We start from the raw sequence: 23,518 nt of genomic DNA on the forward strand, positions 1-23,518 counted from the left end.
GCAGTCAGACCTGATGTCTGCCCCCAGCCCACCGCTGGGGCCACAGTCAGACTGGTGCGTGCCTTCTCTTCCCCTCTCCTAGGGGCGGGATTCACTGTGGGGTGGGGTGGCCTGTCTGGGCTACTTGCACACTGCCAGGCTTGTGATGCTGGGGATCTGGTGTATTAGCTGGGGTGGGTAGGCAAGGTGCACAGGGGCAGGAGGGGCAGGCTTAGCTTGCTTCTCCTTAGGTGATCCACTTCAGGAGGGGCCCTGTGGCAGCAGGAGGGAGTCAGATCCGCTGCCGGAGGTTTGGCTCCGCAGAAGCGCAGAGTTGGGTGTTTGCGCGGAGCGAGCAAGTTCCCTGGCAGGAACTGGTTCTCTTTGGGATTTTGGCTGGGGGATGGGCGGGGAAGATGGCGCTGGCGAGCGCCTTTGTTCCCCACCAAACTGAGCTCTGTCGTCCGGGGGCTCAGCAGCTTTCCTTCCCTTTGTCCTCCAGCCTTCCCGCTTTCTGAGCAGAGCTGTTAACTTAAGACCTCCCAGCCGCTAAGTCGCGCTTGCTGTCGGAACACAGTCCGTCAGGCCCCTCCGCTTTTTGCAAGCCAGACTTGGGGGCTCTGCTTGGCCGGCGAGCCGCCCCTCCGCCCCGGCTCCCTCCCGCCAGTCCGTGGAGCGCGCACCGCCTCGCCGCCCTTCCTACCCTCTTCCGTGGGCCTCTCGTCTGCGCTTGGCTCCGGCGACTCCGTTCTGCTCATGTTTTGCTTTTTAAACTACATATTTGTATCAATCTTAAAAAAGTATAATTAAATTAAAAGTGCAACCCACCTCAAAACCTGCCCATCACCAACAAAAACCTAACTGCTGATAAGATTTTATTTTGAATAGACTTTGAGGATTAAAATTTAAATGTACTCATAATTCTGGGTTGTAATAATTTATATGAGCAAAAAAGTCACATTTAGAACTTAAATCATTAAAGGTCCCGGGAGCAGTACAACAGGAGCAGTACAAGCAGTTCAGAGACTTGTCAAGATCATGGGCTTTGGAATCAGAGAAATATAATTTCAAATCCTGGCTCCACCACTTAAAGTGACCTTGTGCAATTATTTTTTTGTCTTTATATATCAATTAATTCAACTGGAAAAAAAAGAAGGTAACAATACTTAGAGTGATACGAAAATGTGCATAAGGCAATTAGCCCAATGCCTAGTGTAGCATTCAATAAATAGGAGCTATCATTGTTTACAGTTTAATAAAATAAAACAAATTATTGACCTAAATATCTGTAATTATTAATAACCATGATTGCCATTATTCAGTAGCCAATTCTTGAAAATACTTTTTTTTGTGTAAACTATACTCTATTATTGTATAAAGGGTTTTTATAACCTCTGAGGATCAAAACATACAGTGTTTCCATTGTAAAATGAAAGATTATTTGTCTAAAATAAAACCAGGTAGTTTTTAAATAAGATCTAGAAAATACACCAAAATTCTATAAAAGTTGAATAATGATTAATGTCTGTCATTCTGTTTGAATATAGTTAAGGAGTACCTAGAAAATAAGAGACGAGTACTGCTTCTTCTAAACAGTAAAGAAATAAAGACATGTCAAGTAATTAGAGTAAGCAGAAAAGTAAAAATGTAAGTGTGGTAGATGCTCTTTAGAGCTAAAACAGAATAATCACTATTGCAAGCAATTACAAATCTATATTCTTGGAGTGTGTGTATACACACACACACCAAGAGAATTAAAAAATAAAAGTAGCCATTGTGGGGTGCCTGGGTAGCTCAGTGGGTTAAGCATCCAACTTTGGCTCAGGTCATGATCTCGCAGTCCATGAGTTTGAGCCCCGCATTGGACTCTGTGCTAACAGCTCAGAGCCTGGAGCCTGTTTTGGATTCTGCGTCTCCTTCTCTCTCTCTCTTCCCCCCTGCCCCACTCCACTCATACTCTTTCTCCCTCTCAAAAATAAATAAACATTAAAAAAAATTTTTTTTAAAGAAAAATAGCCATTGTATTGGGAAAGTAGGATTATTAGTGAATTCTTTAAGGTTTCTTTCTTAAATAATTTAAAAAATATTTTAGTTTAAAAATATTTTAAAAATAATTTTTAAAGGGAGTCTGGCATAGGAGATAAGCAACAAATCCTTGGATCATTAGGGAAAAGCTTTCTATAGTGCACTATTGCAGGTCAATCAAGCAAATTTGTCATTAAAATGAACTATAAAGCTTTACATTGTGCAGGAAGGCCCATTATAGCAGCTATTATTAAACATTTGGACCAACATGCATTTGTAACCTAACTTTGTCATTTATGAAAGAACAGCCATCATTCTCTGAGATCAATAAGATTAAGGCTTTATAGTGCTAGCTTCTAGCTTCAGGACTAATTTTACTCCTTTGTGATCAAAATGGAATTTGCCAGATGTTCTTTCTCCTTTTATCCACTTAATACGTTTTAGAACCTTTAATAATAATGATCAAAATCTGGGCTAGCTTTTTAAATGGACAAAGCAGCTTATTTCCTTGAGTATGTAACCATTTACGAATGCTCTTCAAGCTTATCTGGAACTCAAAAGCATTATTAGATTCCAGGCATCATTCTGGATATTTACACGGAAACCAGAATCTCTGCTCCTGCTGAAATTCTCCTGGTGAAATTCTCCACCTCAATATCCAGCATGAAACTATTTCCACAGTAATTAGCTGTGAGGACTCCCATTTAAAATATATATTGTCAAGAACCATAAAGATCTATTTTTTTTTTGAAAAAGCACTACTTCCCTTTTATAAAGAAAGAAACCTATGGAGAAATTAATACAACTCACCAAAGCTCAGCAAGTTAAAAAAACTGGACTAGAACGAATGCTTTTGTCCTCAAATCCTGTTAGTCCAATATGCATGCTATTTTCCATTTATTAATTAAATCACATCTTGGTCAGTTATTTCATCAAATGATTTTTAAGCATGGAAAACTACAGAAATAGGCCCAAGAGAGTTAGGTGTCAGATGACTGTTCAAGAGTAGCATGAATATGCCCTATGGTCACGATTTTTTCACCCATTTGTCAGTGTCTTCTGGCTGAATTCGGACTCGTAGAAAACCTGAAGAGGTCGTCTTTTCATGTTATGCTCCAATAAATCATTTTGACTCCCTGAAGTCTGGTCTCAGACTTGCTACTTGTTTTAAGGCAAGACAAAATGTTTCACAGCAACCTTAGTTTTCTGTTAAAATGACAGTCTTTTCAAATCACTCATCATAACTAGTGCCAACACAGACACACATACAAATACTATTCTAACCTTTTCCAACCTGTTAGTATTATGTTTTTAACTTTAAATTAGAAAATCTCACCAAGCCAACCATAAGCAATATAATTAACTGCTAATTCTTTTGAGAGAGTCTATATTAAGCAATATGATATATGCTGGTAGAAATCTGTCTTAAATGAAACTTGTGGCACAGGAACATCCATCTGTGAAACACAGTTAATCATACCGTCCAAGGTCTCTATGTTTCTATTATAAATCAAATCACCACTGCACAGCTGTTATTATATTAGAGTTAATGGATTTTTCAATGGCTGTCCAAGCAGTTAACTCTCAAAAAATTTTTCAATGAAAAGTTTTCAAATTTTCAGTTGAAACTGTGGCATTACCTAGATTGCATGCATAAATACACTACTTCTATTCTAGCAGATTGAGCTAAATTTATTTGATTCTGTTTTGTTCCATCTCTTGGGAAATTTTAGGGGCCTTGGGTCCTGCTATGAACTCTAAAGAGTGTGATGTGGTTTGAAAGGTTCTAAAAATATCACAGGTTTGCCTGGGCTCACTTAGAAGGGTGGATGATTCAATTACAAGTGTCAAAATTTGATTCCTAATTTTTCGGGATCTGACAGCTGCAGCAAACCTTGCCAGGATTCCCTTATCTTCGCTGTGCTTCTCTTTGAAGTATTTAAAGACGATTTCATAATCTTTGCAATTTAGCTCTAGGATTTCTATCAGTAGCTGTAGAATGAACTGGTTGGATCTTTCTAAAGCTTCTCATAAACATTATTTGACCAAGCACATTTTTAAAGTAGTCATAGCTGCAAAACAGGTGAGCTTCTTGTAATGGTTAGAGAACAAAACACAATGGATTCTATACTCACACACCATTAACCAGGAGTGACCTTTGATTGCATGAAGTGCCAGTGGGACTTTAACCAGAGGTTCGTTTGTTGCTATAAAAAAGTTCAGACCCCAAAGGCAGGCATTCATCTGAATGACAGCTCTAGGAAGGGGACCAGCACTATATCACTGGGGCAGATTTTTTGTTTGCTTTTTCAAATAATTAAAGCAGAGATTCTGAGATATGAAGGTGACTAAGACAGTAATGATCAGTAGCTATGTGGAACTATTTACAAGAGGCACAGGCTCTTTCTTTGCTCATCTGAGTCTCTCTCTTAATGGAAGAGCAAAGAAAAAAATAGCAAAATTGTACTTACCTAAGAATTAACGGAGGCTACCAGGTTAAATGGTAAATTTAGGTGTGTGGTCAGGTATCCAAAAATAATGAATCTGTACACTGAAATATCTATACAATGAAATATGCAACTATGGTTAGGTTGAAGAATTAATATAAATAACTTTTCTTATCAACCAAAGCCTACTAAAAAGGACCAAGACATTTTTAATATTATCACTTTTCTGATGAAAGACACACACACGTCTAGACTACATTATATACTTTCAGGTTTCCACACATTTACCAAGTGTCTGTTATGTGCCAAGTATTAAGTACATGATGGTGAACAATAGATATGCTCTTGCCACTATGGAGCTCACTGCTTTCTCAGGGGAAGCAGAAACTGAACAAGTGATCTTAAGTGTGTTATGTTACAACACACAGGAACAGAGTGCTATGGAAGTACATTTCAGGGCCATGGGCTATGAGCTGGGGAAACAATAACAGGGTATATATTCTGGAAGACGTGCTACTTAGTTACTATGCTATCTTCAAAAATCACATTGACCACAGCAATGTTAATTTATTGACAACTCAAGAGTCAGGTGTCTGACCATTAGCTATTATATTAGGGTATAATACTATGTTTTCCTATTTTTTCTCACACTGAATCCTGCAGAAGGTTAGAGAATTCTGTGTAAACATTTTAAAAGCACTCCAAATTATGGAAAACTAAGGTTACTTAATATTAAAATCCTGTCCAAATATCTGAAGTTACCATAACTTGGAATAATAGCAATAATGTGCACTTAGAAAATCCTAACAGAAAATCACATGAGGATTCTAACCTCAGAGGGGAATTTTTGAGTCATATGGTAATTCTGTGTTTGACTTTTGAATTATTGCCATACTGTTTTCCACAGCAGTTGCACCCACTTTATGGGCAAGGAAACTGAGGCCCAGAGGAGTTTGGTAACATGTATGTTAAGGTTGAATAGCTAACAGGTGGCAGAGCAGAGATCTGCACACAGGTGTTCTGGCTCCAGAGCGGATTCTGTTAACTTCTACAGAATTCTCTTAATCTCTTCATTATGGACATGGAAAAATCTCCAAGACATTTTATTAAGAGCAAGTTGCACAATACACACAGTATAATACCATTTACATTTTTACAAACCACAGAACGGTAGGATCTACATCTATCTTTAGAGAAAGGACTGAAAAGAAAGGGCACACAGACCTGGAAGCAGTGGCTTCTCTTTGGTAAAGGGACTGAGGGACTGGGATTGGGGGTGGGAGACAGTCAAGGAAGACTTTTACTTTATGCCTATTGCTTCATTTTCATACCACAAGAATGTATTCAGGTATTACTTGTATAGTCAGATTTTTTTAAGATTAAAAAAACCCCAAACATTGACCCAGTACAATCTTTCTTCTACTAACTGCACATGTTACTTCTAAAATGTCTCTCATCCAGGTTCTGTCAGAATATTTTAAATGCTGGAGCACTCTGCTTCACCAAAGCAGCCTGCTTCAGTACTGAAGAAAGCTTAAATTGTAGAAAATTTTCAGTAGTCAATCAAATATAGTCAATCAAATATTTCTAACCATTGGTCCTAATTCTGCCTTCTGTCAAACAAGAATATTAACCGATTTGTGTTGGGGGGGGGGGCCCAAAACTATTCCCAGGTTTAATGGTTTGCTAGGAGGACTCACAGGACTCAGCATATAGTCGTATTCTTGGCTATGCTTTATTACAGTGAAAACATAAAAGCAAAACCAGCAAGAGGAAAAGGCACATGAGGTGAAATCCAGAGGAAACCAGGGGCAAGCTTCCAAGAGTCTTCTTCCTTAATTCCTCCAGCAATGAGTTGTAACAATACGTGATGAGTTGTAACAATATGTGTGAAATGTTGCCAACCAGGTAAGTTCATTAGAGACTCTGTGCTCAGGCATTTTACTTGGGGGCTGGCCACAGAGGCATACTGTCTGCCTAGCCCTTACCTAAATCCCAGGCTCTGAGAAGGAAAGCAGATGTTCAACATAAACCACTTTCTTTGTACACACAGTTCAGGCACAGTGAGCAATTCTTATTGGGGAATGGTGGAAATCTTTCTAAAATCAAAGTTCCTAGATGGCAGACAAGGGCCAACCTTGCAAACAAGATTTTCTAAGAATAGCAGTTTCAGGCCTGCTATGTTAACTCTTTTTCTGCACACCATCCTTTCCATAATCCTTTTGAAATTTAAGTGCAATTCTATTTTGTGTGTGTGTGCTCAGTTAATACATAATCAATTCTCTCTACAAAAGTTTCCAGACTTTTCATCCATTTTGGTCACCTACACCTGGACTCTGCCTTGACTATGTCCTTCTTAACACATATGCCAAAACTGTAACATAACATTCCAGGCATAATATCACCATAAATGGGATATTACATTTTTATTAATGGAGTATAATAATTTGTTTTCTAATGCTGCATTATTTATGGGTGATATGTTGAGATGGCAGACAGAACTTGAATTCCACAACATTGTGTTTATCATCCTATTAACAGCATTTTGTTTGTTTCAGCACAATGCTCCTGGCTTCCAAGATGACTTTGAATCCCAATTCTATCATCTGTCTCTCGCTGACTATTCCTTCTGGCTTCCTGTCATGTGAAAATTATTAAGGGTTTAGGAGGCAGACCACCTCAGTTCAAATCATGGCACCACTACTCACTGGCCATGTGATCTTGGTGAGTTAGCATAAATCCTCCTTGTGCCTCGGTTCCCGTAATTGTAAAAACTTGAATAATTATCGTAACAATTAGAGTTGTTCAATGAAAAAAATGAGATAATGTATATAAGAAGCCTAATATGGTGCCTGGCACAGTGTAACTGCATAATAAACATTAATTATTAATTAATCTAAATTATTGATAAGAATGACAAACAGGTCAGTATTAGGGATGAAGCTTCATGGTATTTTTTGGGTAACTTCTCTCAGAGATGACAGCATTCAAAATTCTTTGAGAATATCAATTCAACCAGCTTTGTGCTTAATTACTACATACTTAAATCCAATATAAAAAACTTCAAGACACAGAAACATATTCATTAGTATCAATTTTCAGTTATGTTAAGAGACTCTAGTCTCTAAGTTTAACCTTCTTATCACCTGAAAAATACTGGTGTGAAGAAAAAGAAATCAAGATAGACTAGACTGGCAAGAAAATCTCTATCACTGAGAAGATAATTTCAACAGTTCAAGAAATTCCTACCCACGTTAGAAGTCTGGCAGAATAAGAAATAAACACATTCCTATGCTTACTGCCATAATTAAGCAAGGCAATACAATGAAACTAAAATGTTAAAATGATAACCAAAGTACAATGAAAGAAAAAGGAGAATTTTTAGACACTTCATCTATTATTAATAAGAAACATCCAGGGAATACTAATGAGAGTCTAGTGAAGTACAAATGCCTGTAGTAGCTGTCATCTGCAAACAGAAGAGCTAAAATTCTCAGACAAAATGCAACATCTGGAATAATAACTTTAATGGCAGGGGAAGCATCAAAATGCATGCTTCAATACTGAACTTTAAAAACTGCTAGCTGACCTCTAAAAAGAAAATGACAAAAGAATATAAATTACTATATGTATAGTATTTATCCTCATTAACAGTCACATTCCTAAATTTTTCTAAGAAAAGATTAATCAAACAATCACATATGGATCATCAAGGAATGAAGGTTTGTATCCAAACAAATGGCTGTTGTACAGTTTCTACCTGGCTAACGTTTCCAGTTTGTGACTGTCAGACCCGAGTTCAAATCCTTACTCTGCAACTCACTAACTGTATGACATTAGGCAAGTTACTTAAACTTCTCTAATCTTATTTTCTCAATTACAAAATGCAGATAATGTTTACCTCACAAGTGTTTTGAGAGGATGAATCAGGATATATTACATGTGTGTTTTACTGTGATTAAACATACACGGTATAAAATTTATCATTTTAACCATATTTCAGGGTACAGTTCGGTGGCAGTAAGTGTATTCACACTGTTGTGCAACCATCACCAACGATATGTTTTTAAAGATTGAGCACACAGTAACTGCTCAGTGGATAGCAGCTAAAACGACTCTCATTAGTGTTATCTCATCCCATCCTGAATCTGTGTAAATCATTTATCCACAAACAGAAACTATTTCATATTTATTTCTACTGAATTGCACCCAGTTTGGGAAATACTAAGTTCAAGTTTTAAGCTGCAAACTATATTCTTAGGTTTCAAACTCTTCATTCAAGTGACTGACGAAAATATAAAAATACCAGGTGCTAGCATTTATTGAGCACTTAGCATGTGCTAGTGCTATTCTAAGCACTTTTCAGGTATTAACTCGTTTAATGTGCACAGTAATAATTCCAGGAGGTATATATTGATAAAAGTCACATTTTACAGCTGAGTACAAAGAGGTTAAGGAATCTGCCCAATGTTGCCCAGCCAGTAAGATGACAAAGCCAGGATCTGCACTCCAACAATCAAATCCTAGAGCCCATGCCCATAACCATTCCACTACACCGCTTCTCACACATGCAGTGACATGAGACCCATAGGAATGACTTCTGGATGCCAGATGTTATATGTTGACTGGGAAGCTGTGACATCCATTATTTTGCGTGTTCTTCATAATGACAGTGAAGAGCAATCATCCCCATTTTACAGATGGAGAAGTGATTTGCTCAGGTCTATAGGAACAGGTGAGAGAGACCTGGATTCCAGCTTGGCCACTTGTTACCTCGAAGTGCATCTACAATCTCCCTGAGCTTCACCCAGCTGCAAAATGGGAACAGCAGGAATAAGAACACAAGAAGTAAAGGAGTGTGTGTTTGTAAAGCATCTAGCACAGAGCCTTGTATAAACAGTGCTCAATAAATGTTAGCCCACCCTTCCTTGTTCTCCTATTTGTGACTCCTGCCATAGAAATTCTTTCCAAATACCATGCTACTACTTCTTGATGCCGTCTCACCAACTGTGTTAACAGATGGGTGGCAAAAAAACCACGATTTTTTGGTGATTACCATGTGATACCAAATGAAACCTCAGTGAAGTCCAGCTATGTTATATAATTTTAAGTATAACAAACTTCCTCCCTTTTGTCCATATGGTCTGCCACTTTATCAAAGTAGAAAATAAAACTGGTCTACCAAGATTTGTTCTTTACAAAATTATGCTTAATGTTCCCCAATACCTTCTGTTCTTTTAGGTAACTGCCAAATGATTTACTTAATTTGTTCTAGTTTCTGACCAGATATTGTTTAAAAATTAGGTTGACCTCATTTCCAAAGTTACCTTTTTCCCTTTAAGAAAAGTATGCCTTTTTCTGTCATCAGACACTTCTATTCACCATAATTTATCAAAAATAAAACCTAATAGGTTGACAGTACGTTCTATACCCTCACATTTGCATAGAAGGAATATCTAACACTGAATTTATAAGCACTATTCATGCCAACTGTGGCCATAGCAATTAGTATTTCTTATCAGTTGGGCAGCATTTTCTTAAGAAAAAACAAAAATGCTAGGAGGAAGCGTGGCCTCTTATAAAACAAGATTGTTGCATAATTAACCTTTCCCCCCTCAGATAGCAAGGATGTCACAAAGCACACCCCGTTGGCTTCCAAGTAACATTTAAAATATTCCCATCTCTTGGGGCACCTGGGTGGCGCAGTCGGTTAAGCGTCCGACTTCAGCCAGGTCACGATCTCGCGGTCCGTGAGTTCGGGCCCCGCGTCAGGCTCTGGGCTGATGGCTCGGAGCCTGGAGCCTGTTTCCGATTCTGTGTCTCCCTCTCTCTCTGCCCCTCCCCCGTTCACGCTCTGTCTCTCTCTGTCCCAAAAATAAATAAACGTTGGAAAAAAAAAATATTCCCATCTCTTAAAGCAATCTGGACGTGGATGTTAAAAGCCAAAGGAATTTTTCAGTCAAGTGCTGACTGTTGAATCTTCCCCAAAAGCTACTTCCCCAAAAGCTAAAGGCATATTGGGAGACTACAATCACAAGTACCACAGAGAAAAGTGGCACCATGGGAACAACTCACTTGTGTTTGGCACAGTGAAGGTTCACTGCCAATTTGTAACAGTATGAATTCTATAACTATTCAAAGCCAAAACTGAAGTTTGGATGTGAGCAGCTTTTCAAAGTAGCTTTTTCTGAGGCCTAGTAGCTAAGTAGCTAATATAAAATAAGTAAGCTGTAGGAAGTGGTAAAGTATAGGCAATGTTTAGGAATTAAAATATAACCTATACCTATCTCTTGATTTGCTTAAAAAAAAAAAAAAAAAAGCACTGTCCTTCACACAAGATATTTTGCTTCATTCATTCATTCATTCATTCTTGAGCTAATTTTATGAAAATGAAATGGGGAATTATATTTTTGGTGCTTAAATTTAGCCATATATATAAGTGACAATATTACTTGTCCTACTAATCTCATGAGTCTGAAAGGATAAATGAAATAACAGCTATTGAAACATTGTTAAAATTTAAGTATATAGCAACATTAGATATAGTTGTATTTTTAAAATTTATAAGCATCTACAATGAAGTCATTTATTTTTTCTTTTTTTTTTTAATATATGAAATTTATTGTCAAATTGGTTTCCATACAACACCCAGTGTTCATCCCAAAAGATGCCCTCTTCAATGCCCATCACCTACCCTCCCCTCCCTCCCACACCCCATCAACCCTCAGTTTGTTCTCAGTTTTTAAGAGTCTCTTATGCTTTGGCTCTCTCCCACTCTAACCTCTTTTTTTTTTTTTTTTCCTTCCCCTCCCCCATGGGTTTCTGTTAAGTTTCTCAGGATCCACGTAAGAGTGAAAACATATGGTATCTGTCTTTCTCTGTATGGCTTATTTCACTTAGCATCACACTCTCCAGTTCCATCCACGTTGCTACAAAGGGCCATATTTCATTCTTTCTCATTGCCATGTAGTACTCCTACAATGAAATCATTTAAATGGCACCAGTCTCAGTGGCCAAATACACATTATTGACAAAGTAACTGAGTGATGATATTTTCTCAGCCCTTTATGGAATTACATTTATCAAGGAATATGAATTTTTGTCTTACCTGTTAATTCCTAGTCATTTTGTTTTACTTTTATAACTTAATACTTATAATAAATAAATCCAATATAAATTCACCCAATTAAAAAGGGAAAATTTGGAATATTATGTTGTTAAATCACTAAGATCTATGTCATTATATATCAAGAATATCTTAATACCATTGCAAAGACTTTTCAGTTTTAAATAAATAGGTTTTATAAAATAAGATGAACTTTCCATTACTGACATTTAAACCAAAAAAGTAAAACACATGAATGGTTTCAAACAAAAGGAATACTCATAACTTTGTCCCATTAGAAACCTCAACTTACCTCATCTCCCTTCAAAACTTCAGTACCATCAAATTCGCGGGTCTGATTTGTCTTCACTGATACCTCTCTCTCTAGGCTGGCTAACTTCTCCTTCGCTTCCTGAAGTTCCTCAGCTTTGGCTTCTTTTTTACGAGAAATGATGGATGCCTAATTGAGTATAAAATATGAATGTGAAATTAGACATACAATCAACTTTCTATTATCTTGTGAAATTATTTATTTTTTAGATTTTCCCAAGCTAAACTTTCAATATCTGGTTGGCTTCTCCTAACCAATACCCTACTACCTGTCATCACTAGTTATATGTTTAATATGAGCATGTAATGTATATTAAATATCAACCCAAAGACATTTTGGAAGACAAAAGCCCTGAAAATACCGCTATATCAGCAGAGAAACAAAAATACAATAGTATTATACATATTCAAATATTGTCAGGTAACACTCAAATGTTAATGAAGATAATTTCTAGGTAAGCAAATAGAAGCTATCCCTAATTCTAGTGTTTTTCTTCATGGTAGCTTTCCTTTCACCAGAAGAAAACAAGACTGTTTTATTCTCAAAACTACAACACAGGTTATCTTACCTAAATTCAATAGCCATACTTTTAAAATGAAATGTTAAAACATCTATTATATTTGGGGCATTCTAATAAATGAAGTGCAGGTTTAAAACCAAACATCTGACTCACCGGAATTATGCAAATGTTTACACAATCCAAATGGCTGTTCTCAGCCATGAACACAGCACTTTCCATTACTTAGCAACTCTTGGGGGATTTCCTCAAATGAACCACAGCTGTACTAGTGTAAGAAAAACATTAGCCAAACTGTCTTCTTAAGTGAAATAGTACAAATATTTTCTTCACACAAACTTGACAGGAGAGGGGAAATCTCTAATACAAACCCTTTAAACCAGTCTATTCTTTCTGTCTAAAAAATGAAAAGACAGATGACGAAGGAATGTTTCTCTCCATAGAATTATTCCAGCCAAAAAAAGAGAGAAGAAATGATGAGTACCAGAAGCATACAGGAATTGACAGTATACCTCCTTAACACAATAAAATAAATAAATATAAACCTCAGTCCAAAACAGGATCTTATTTAATGAACATGAGAGTATCTCCCACTAAGTCTGGAACAAGGTAAAAATGCCCACTATCTCTACAATAATTTAATATTGTGTTGAAGGTATTTGCTCATACCATTAGACAGGAGAAAGCAATTAGAAGCATAAGAATTTAACAGGAAAAGTTGGCATTTTCATAGTATATGATTATATGTCTAAAAAAAAGAGAAGAGAAACCATGGGAAAACCATAGTAAACAAATCAGTAGTATTCATAGACAAATCAGTCAGAAGACATAAGGGAGGAAAAGCCCTCAGTTATAAAAGCAAAAAATAAAATGTGGAGCCAAGAGAAGTTCCAAAACTTTGAGGAAAACAAACACTCCTGAAAGACAAGAAACATAAACTTGAACAAATGGAGACACATAACATGTTCTTAGATGGGAAGAACATCATATCATAAAGATCAAATATCATAAAGATGTAAGTTCTGAAGTAACTGATAAATATAAAGCAAACCCAATAAATAAAAAACTATGTTTTTTTTTCAAGAGCTAGGCAAGTTGGTAATAAAGCTTACTGAAAGAACATACAAACAAGAATTGCAAGGAAAACCCTGAAAAAGTAGAGCAATTGGAGGTGAAGGTGGGTACTTTTATCAGTTATTTGAACTTGACTATAAAGCTTCTGCAAATAAGTTAATATGTGTACCTGGACAGGCCAATGGAACAATAGAAAATACACAAATAAATCCAGTATCATTCTTAAATTTGAAATAAAACAAAGCCAGAATCTCAAATCCATAGGTGAAAAATGTATTTTTTACTAACTGATATTAGGACAATTAGATAATTGGATAGCCATATACAATAAATAGCATATAACCAGAAAAAATCTAAATAAATCAGGGATTTAAATATAAAAAATTAAATCATAGAAATCCAAAAGGAAAACCTGAGTAAATTTCACTATAACTTACAAGAGGGGAAAATGTTCCTAAATATGACTCAAAACGTAAAATAATAAGAGAAAGAACTATTAAATTTTATTTCATAAAAATGAAGAACTTTCCCATGGTGATATAACAGCACCATAAACAAATAAAAAGGCAAACACCAAGCTGGAGGAAAACGTTACAATTATAAACCAGACAAAGAGTAAATACTTCTAATACATAAAGAAAAAAGGCCAACAACCCTATAGAGAAGTGGGGATATGGACATGAAGGGACAATTCACAGAAAAAGAATTAAAACAACTGTTACTCATGTGAGAAGATGCTCAACCTTGTTTATAATAAGATAAGTGAAAATTAAAACTATCACAGGATACCATCTCTTATCTACAAGGATGGCAAAACTCTAAAAGCTCAACCACATACTGGAGGCAGTGAGGAGGCAGGCACTCTCTTGCATGACGGGTAGGAACAAGAAATGCTGCACCTTCTATGGAGAGGAATTTGGCAACATCTAACAAAGTTACATACACATTTACCCTTTGATGGAGCGATCTCACCTCTGGGACTATATCCTAAAGATAACGCTGGCAAACATGTGCAAAGACATAGGCAAAAATCTGTTCATGGAAGCATGACTTGCAATTGCAAAAGAATGGCAACAACCCAAATGTCCATCAACTAGTGACTGGCTGAATGAAAGGCGGTATAAGTACTCAGTGGGATACTATGTACCATGAACTGGAATAAGCATACCAACTAAGACGGCTATGATAAAAAGGAAAAAGCAGATAATAACAAGTGTTGGCAAGAATGTGGAGGAATGAATGTGTTCATACACTGTTGGTAGGACTGGCTTGGAAACAGTCTGGCATTTCCTCAAAATGTTAAACACAGAATTATCAAATGAACCAGCAATTCCACTCCTAGGAATATACTCAAAAGAAATGAAACCATATTTTCATACAAACACTTGTACAAGAATGTCCTCTGCAGTATTATTCATAATAGCCAAAAGGTAGAAATAACCCAAATGTCCATCAACTGATGTATAGATAAACAAAACATGATCTATCCATACAATGGAATATTATTCAGTAACAAAAAGAATGAAGTACTGACTCATGCTACAACATGGATGAACTTGAAATTTTTTTCTAATGTTTATTTATTTTTGAGAGAGAGAGAGAGAGAGAGAGAGAGACGGAGCATGAGTGGGGGAGAGGCAGAGAGCTAGGCAGACATAGAATCCAAAGCAGGCTCTGGGCTCTGAGCGGTCAACACAGAGCCTGATGTGGGGCTCGAACCCACAAACTGTGAGATCACGACATGAGCAGAAGTTGAATGCTCAACCAACTGAGCCACCAAGGTGCCCCAACACGGATGAACTTTAAAAACTATGCCAAGTGAAAGAATCCAGTCACAAAGGATCACATATCATTTGAGTCAATTAATATGAAATGTCTATGACAGGCAAATCTATACTGACAGCTTGGTCTCTGGTAGTTGCCTACGTCTGAAGGTTGAGAAGGAAATGGGAAGTAACTGCTAATAGGTTTAGATGTTCTAAAATTGATTGCGGTGGGGGGGTGCCTGGGTGGCTCAGTCAGTTAAGCGTCCGACTTCAGCTCAATGGTCTCACTGTCCGTGGGTTTGAGTCTCATGTCGGGTTCTGTGTTGACAGCTCAGAGCCTGGAACCTGCTTTGGATTCTGTGTGTGTGTGTCTCCCTCTCTGCCCCTCCCCTCCTTGGACTCTCTCTCTCAAAGACAAATAAACACTAAAAAAATAAAATAAAATAAATAAAATTGACTGTGGTGATGGTTGCACAATTCTGTGAATATACTAAAAACCACTGAATTGTGCATTTTACAAGTGAATTATATGGTATGTGAATTGTATCTCAATAAAGTTGTAAAAAAAAGGAATAAAGATTATTCTATTTAGCAGCATATACTGTTAAGAATTTTAAAAAGAAAAGTGTGTATTGATTCCTTCTCTCAGAAGGGAGATACATGGATCTATGTATATATAATATTATTATTTTGTTTTGTTTTTTATTTTAATCTTGAGATTTTTGTTGTTTAATCTTGAGATCTTGTTATTTTAATCTTGAGAGCGAGAGAGAGTGCACGTGAACATGTGTGCACCCGTGAGCAGGGGAGAGGGGCAGAAGGAGACAGGGAGAGGGAGAGAGAGGTGGGGGAGAGAGAGAGAGGGAGAATGGTGGTGGGGGGAGAGAGAGAGAGAGAGAATCTTAAGCAGGCTCCACCCCCAGTCCAGAGCTCGATGCTCTCATGACTGTGAGATCATGACCTGAGCCAAAATCGAGTTGGATACTTAACCAACCACCCAGGTCCCCCATATATAACATTATTTTTTAGTGGAATAATTAGCTTTAAAAATTAAAAAAAAATTTTTTTTAACATTTATTTTTGAGACAGAGAGAGACAGAGCATGAATGGGGGAGGGTCAGAGAGAGGGAGACACAGAATCTGAAACAGGCTCCGGGCTCTGAGCTGTCAGCACAGAGCCTGACGTGGGGCTCGAACTCACGGACCACGAGATCATGACCTGAGTGAGCCAAAGTCGGACGCTTAACCGACTGAGCTACCCAGGCGCCCTGACTTTAAACATTTTAAAAAAATTACCTATGAGGGAAGAAAATATTAGGATAGATAGCACAGGAGTAGATGCTAGAAATGTCTTTGAATATTTTTTTGTTTTTTAGAATTCACTTGGAATCATGTAAATATTTTAAATAATCACAAAACTAATCCCTAAAAATAAAAATAAACATACATATGTATCCAGTTTAATGTGTGGCATAACCATATAGAGGACCTATTCTAAGTGACTTCAAAACGGTAATTTGTATATTCCTAGTGGCATATATCCTAAGGACAAAACAAAATAAAAAACAATTTTCAGCAGTAATCATATTTTTGGTGGTAGTATTGTTACTTTTATTTTGAAACTGTTGTGTGTAAAGTGTGGATTAAAGCAAATAAAGGATTAAATGATGTTGGTATTACTGAGAACCAGAATTTCCAGGGTGGGATAAGGAGAAAGATGTGAGACTGATGAGGCTAAGCAGAAGCCCAGTAGCCTTGAATCTAAACTGGAAGGGTAATAAATATGAGCTCAGGGTGACATTAGGAAGAGAGGAAGAAAAAAACTATTTCTTAGCTTTGTCCACAAAAAAGACCTAAAAATAAGGGCCACTCAAAGAGCAATAAGAAATTCTAATACCCAAATTTCAGCCGCTATATATCATTTCCTAATGAAACAAATCAGGCTCATAGAAGGAAGTCTAATTCCAAGCCTAGGGAAGGAAATATAAAAGATGAACATAGAAATATTCTTATCAAACCAGAAAGCAAAGACATTATCAAAGACAAAGAGAATATTAAAAAGGAACCAAAAGTTAACTTGAAAAGCCTCCTAGTATTAAAAAATGGGACAATTTGAGCATCATCAAGGAAAATACTAGAAACTTATCAAATAGAATTAAATCTCTGATTCATAAGGATGTTAAATATCTAGATGATCTGTCCATTGTTATAAGTGGAGTATTCAAGTCCCCTGAAATTGCTGTATTCTTACCAATAAGATTGCTTACGTTTGTGATTGTTTTATGTATTTGGGTGCTTTCAAATTCGGTGCATAAACATTTATAATTGTTAGCTCTTCTTGATGGATAGACCCCATAATTATTAAATAAATGAGGAACCAAAAAATTAAAAACTAACCTTAATTGATCACTTTTACTGTTGGAGAATGAAAATGAGGTGGAGGAAACAAATTCTTTTTGAAAACTGATAAAGGATCAAGCATGTACCCTGCCTTTCCTATGTGAACTATAGCTCAGTTTAACCAAATAGGTGATGAGAGGTTTTTCCATAGAGGCAGTCAAGCTAATAATTGAAGAAAGAATCACAGTATCAACAGTTTTTAACAACACTTATTTTTGAGAGAGAGAGAGAGAGAGAGAGAGAGAGAGAGAGAGAAAGATCGGAGGAGGTGCAGAGAGAGAGGGACAGAAGATCTGAAGTGGGCTCTGTGCTGACAGCAGCGAGGTGGATATGGGGCTCCAACTCACAAACCGTGAGATCATGACCTGAGCCAAAGTCAGACGCTCAACCAACTGAGCCACCTAGGTGCCCCAAGTATCAACATTTTATAAACCCTAATGAAATTAACAGATGAGCAATGATAATCAATGGCTGTTAACATTCCAAAAAAAAAGAGACAATTAGACATTATCACCTCCAAATGGAAGTACATAATGCTACCTAGAAGTATTCTTGCCAAAAAATATCAAACCAGAATTTTCAGGAAATACAGGAAACAAAGGAACATGTTAAAAGAACACCATAGGGTCTTGGGGCACCTGGGTGGCTCAGTCGGTTAGGGTCCAACCTCGGCTTGGGTCATGATCTGACAGTTTGTGGGTTCGAGCCCTGCATCAGGCTCGGTGCTGACAGCTTGGAGCCTGGAGCCTACTTTGAATTCTGTGTCTCCCTCTCTCTCTGCCCCTCCCTTGCTCATACTCTGTCTCTCTCTTATCTCTCAAAAACGAATGTTAAAAAAAATTTTTTTAATCAAATTCCACACTTACAGATATAAGCACAAATAGATCTATCATCACAGTTGGCAGATGCTAAGGAAACTAAGCATTATCAGGTGTATTGAATTTCAAACTCAAACATGTGTCTTTATGGTTTTTCCACAAATTCTTTGTTATAATCTGGAGATTAGCAATAACAGAAGAATATTTATTCTTTAAAAACAATTTTTTTAATCTTTATTTATTTTTGAGAGAGAGACAGAGGGCGAGCGGGGGAGGAATAGAGAGAGAGGGAGACATAGAATCCGAAACAGGCTCCAGGCTCTGAGCTGTCAGCACAGAGCCCGACGCAAGGCTTGAACTCATGAACCGTGAGATCATGACCTGAGCTGAAGTCGGCTGCTCAACCAACTGAGCCACCAGGCGCCCCAAGAACATTTACTCTTTACTTCCTTCTCACTTTAAGACTATCCACAACACAGCCTAGGGTATTTATGAAGATGTTCACCAATAAGATTAAAGATCTAAATATGAAAGCCAAAAGAGTGGTCTTACCTGTTGCCTGTATAGTGAGAGTTTGCCTTCAATTGGCTCATTTCTCATCATTTTCTTTTCAATCAGCTGATTTATCTGTGTGTTTATTTCATTTATCTAAAACAGCATGAAAGTAAAAAAGGTTAAAACTCTCCCTATGATTACATAAACTAGGGAACATCTAGCCAAACCAAACTTTGAACTTACATAGTTGTGTGTGTGTGAGACAGAGAGGGGTGGGGGGAGAGGGGGAGACAGAAAGAGAGGAGGGGAGAGGGAAAGAGAGCAAGAGAGAACACACAAATGGGGGAGAGGAATAGAGGGGAGAGAAAGAGAGAATCTTTGGCAGGCTCCACCCTCAACACCGAGCCCAACATGGGGCTCAATCCCACAACCCTGGGATCATGACCTGAGCCAAAATCAAGAGTCGGATGCTCAACCGACTGAGCCACCCAGGTGTCCCTGAATTCAGTTTTTATCTCAGTGATTTCATGGGAGGAACAGGTCCATTAACGTTCTAAGTAGGTTACTATGATTATTTTTAGGAACAATTTACATTTCATAGTTCATGATATATATTTACACACTTTGATTATTTATATGGATTTAACTATCCATGTTGAAATTATCCTGAAGTATTCTACATGAAATTTTATACATTATTATCAAAAAGACAATTTCTAAAAATCTGAAGTTATCCCTCACCTATGTCGTGACTTACAAGTCACTGCAAGTGATAAAGAAAACCCAGACTAACATTCCCGAGGGATTTAGTGTAAGGAATTCATGAACCCAGCTGAGAGTTTTTGGGTTCATGGATGACATCTAATAACCCTTCCTGTTCTAATGATCTGTGATTCTATATAGCTGCCATTTATCTTACTCATTAACCCTTTACCAAATGTAATAAAATAAAAGTGAATAAAGCCAATAAAAGTAGATAGTCCCTCAAGAAATAAAAAAAAAAAAATTACATGGCTTCAGTATAACTATCCTTTAAAAAGACTAGAGTACTCCTGTTAATTCTATGACATTAAATTTGAGCTAAATGTTACTTGAACATCTAATTTCTTTAAGTAAATTAAAAGAATAAAATGGCCAGAATTATGTATTTAATCAGAGTGGGCATTAAGCACATATTACGCATATTAATGGATTAGTGAGCCAAAATCTTTCAATCAATCATCATACCATTTAATTCTTATTTTTTAAAAATATACATCTGATTGGTGCTTTATTTCTATGGAACAAAAATATAATAATATGAAACCAAGTTTCAATGAACATTACAAGAAACTTTAGTAATTCCAAAGCAGGCATGAAAAAGCAAATAAAAATATTAGCTTTAAATATAAAATTGCTATAATATTATTCTTGGAAATAAAAAATAATGATATGCAAAATATTTAAAAATTTACCATCTAAATGATTATATTATGAATACATAAACCTATGAGTCAATGATATGCATTAATTTATATATTCAAGCTGTTTAGTTTCCTAATCAGTTGACTAAGTCTGTATAACATCATGTAGATTAAGTAACGGCATTACATGCTATAATTTCTCACAAAGAACAACTCCTCATAAAAACTGTCAACTCAGCACAGGGGAACTTAAGAGTCAAGAGCAGGACACCATAGAAAGCAGTTCATATAATTTTCACAGGACTGGGGATGAGATAAAATTGGGAGTTATAAAAAGAAGACTGGTTGCCACTTACGTTAGATTCTAGTTCAAGAAGATCAGAATGGCCCATGGCAGGCTCTGAAACCACTTTTTGTAGAAAATGCAATTCTTTTTTCTTGCTCTCTAATTCTTTAGGAAATTTTTCAGTTACCATATAAGAATTAAACTTTATCTCTTCCTCTAGTCTCTTCATTAAACCTTTAAAAATAAAATAATTATTCAGCCCAAGAGAGTAGGTATAGTGATACTTTGTACACTTTAAAATATGAGACCTGAATAATAGGCTTATCTATTGAAAGCATTCTGTATAATAAAAAATTGACCATTGAAATATTTTTTCAATTTTTTAAAAAAGTAATCTACACCCAAGGTGGGGCCCAAACTCATGACCCCAATATCAAGGGTCACAAGCTCTACCGACTGGGCCAGCCAGGAGCCCCAACCATTGAAATCTTTTGAATGACAACACAAATGAAATTCCACCCAGATTCTTTGTTCTATAAGTGGCCATTTATTCTTTTTCTTTAACAATACTTCTGATGCAATTTGTATTTCTATTCTAATATTTCATAAATGGTAATACATTATAATTTGTCAGCTTCAAACCAATGAAAATATTACTAAAGGTACAAGTCAGAATCCAAAAAAAAATTATCTACATTCATAAACATTTTTGGCTTTCCATGTTGGTAGTTTTGATATTGTAAAGTATTAGCTTACAGTAAGTGGCAACTTAAATTGTATTTTAAAGGTTTTAAAGTGTTTGAAAGTTTTCTTATTTTGGCAGAGTACACATACACATACACAGATTTTCAGTGAATAATAGTTTTGTTATAAATTCCCAGCCTAGGGAGCTTTAAAAGGTTTATTTCAGATCTTTCCATGACACGTTTACAAATTCTGGCTTGACTTTTTAAAACACTGGATTTCCGGTTTAAGTAATCTACGTAGGTAGATTGCTTAATAAATTTGGCCCAAAACCTTAAAAATTATTTTTAGTTCTGTTGTGCTAACTATATATTAACATGTAAAACTTTATTAATGGCAAAATCACAAGTTTTCCATTCATCCCTACAATTTTTCCCCCTTTTTGGGGACTGGGGAAAGGGAGGGAAGAGAGAGTATTTAATGAATCACACTATAATTAGGCAGTCATTCCTATGTGGTTTCCGATTAAATCTACATCCTGGCTCCTTTGGCTATTAGATGACTGTTTTTTCCATTGTCAAGTTCTTAAACATACTACACGTAACCAGAGATATAAAGAATCAAATACTAAAATGTTTTCAAAGATTTAAAATTCTTAAATATTATCTTTTCTACTTAAAAGAAAGATTCTAATTTTAGAAAATACAAACTGCTGTATAGTGACAGAAAGTGGTTGCCTGGCAATGGGTAGAGGGGCACAAAGCGGCATTACAAAGGACACAAGAAAATGTTGGGGAGTGATGGTTATATTTGTTATCTTAAGGTTGATGGTTTCAACAGTGTATTTTGTCAAAACATATCAAATATACACTTCAAATATGTGCAGTTTATTAAACATCCATTTTACCTCAATAAAACTGTTAAGAAACATAAAAATAGGGTTTCCATCACATTTAAAATTCTTCTCTTAAAAATTTTAACTTAAGACCTTGAAGAGTAGTCATATTCTCAATGCAGCTTTTAAAAAAAATATCTTTCGGGGCGCCTGGGTGGCGCAGTCGGTTAAGCGTCCGACTTCAGCCAGGTCACGATCTCGCGGTCCGTGAGTTCGAGCCCCGCGTCAGGCTCTGGGCTGGTGGCTCGGAGCCTGGAGCCTGTTTCCGATTCTGTGTCTCCCTCTCTCTCTGCCCCTCCCCCGTTCATGTTCTGTCTCTCTCTATCCCAAAAATAAATAAAAAACGTTGAAAAAAAAATAAAAAAAAATATCTTTCAAAATCCTGGTGAAATTAAATATACAGTCACTAAGATCTCAGCAAACTTTCTGGTTAAAAACCCTCTGAAAACATCTCTCTGACCCTACAACAGAATGAGTAGCTTCTTTTATATAATAAATCTCACAAATAAGTATAGAGTATAAAGATGAATTAACTTCCATGAGTGTTTTATAATATGGCTGTTACTCTGAAAAAATACAAAGCACATTCCTACACTAAAAACACTTTTCATGTTATTCAAGTAAAGAGAAACTTTCTATAAGCTATTTTTTGTTACTTAAAAAATTTAGATAGACCTTCTTAAAGGAAATACCTGGATCAATTAAACATGTTTTATCTACTCTTTTCCTAGGCTGCTGAATACAACCCTTAAGACTATTTCCCAGATGGGGCGTCGGGGTGGCTCAGTCAGTTGAGGGTCTGACTTCGGCTCAGGACATGATCTGGCAGTTCGTGAGTTCGAGCCCCACGTCGGGCTCTGTGCCGAGAGCTCAGAGCCTGGAGCCTGCTTTGGATTCTGTGTCTCCTTCTCTCTGTCCCTCCCCCACTCATGCTCTGTCTCAAAAATAATAAATAAATGTTAAAAATTTAAAAAAAAAAAGACTATTTTCCAGAAAGATGTCCACAAAGCAAGAACTCCTTAATTTCCTGCTCCCTACACCCTGCCCCAAAGAATACATATTACACACATAATACCTTATTTTTATGTTTTCAGCCCTGTTTTTCTCATTTGATTCTCCTCCTATCTGTGGAAAAGATCATTTTCTTCCTATCCAGGGTTTTGGTCTCTACTTCCACCTCCTAACTACTTAACAGACTATTTACTGAATGCCTGTTCTGTGTAATTTAGCATGCTAGGGCCTGGAAATAGAAAGACCAATTATGACTTGGTAACTAGTCTGGAGTTTAGTTGA

General features: G+C 36.6%; 1 protein-coding gene across 11 annotated transcripts in view; it reads right to left on the minus strand.

Moving 5' to 3' along the window:
- The window catches only part of IFT81 (intraflagellar transport 81), a 229,763-nt gene that overhangs the window by 89,275 nt on the left and 116,970 nt on the right, over positions 1-23,518 (minus strand). For all 11 annotated transcript variants that reach the window (XR_005781174.1, XR_005781172.1, XR_005781173.1 and 8 more), the window contains 3 exons: positions 20,717-20,880; positions 19,015-19,110; positions 11,870-12,016 (listed from right to left, as the gene is read on the minus strand). Coding sequence is in view for 6 of the 11 variants with exons in the window: in XM_040444141.1 (XP_040300075.1) it covers positions 11,870-12,016; positions 19,015-19,110; positions 20,717-20,880 (407 nt within the window). In the remaining 5 variants the exon portion in view is untranslated. The remainder of the gene's footprint in view (positions 1-11,869; positions 12,017-19,014; positions 19,111-20,716; positions 20,881-23,518) is intronic.

Source organism: Herpailurus yagouaroundi, unplaced genomic scaffold (assembly GCF_014898765.1).
Source record: "Herpailurus yagouaroundi ecotype Mexico unplaced genomic scaffold, PumYag 191, whole genome shotgun sequence".
Lineage (NCBI taxonomy): Eukaryota > Metazoa > Chordata > Mammalia > Carnivora > Felidae > Herpailurus > Herpailurus yagouaroundi.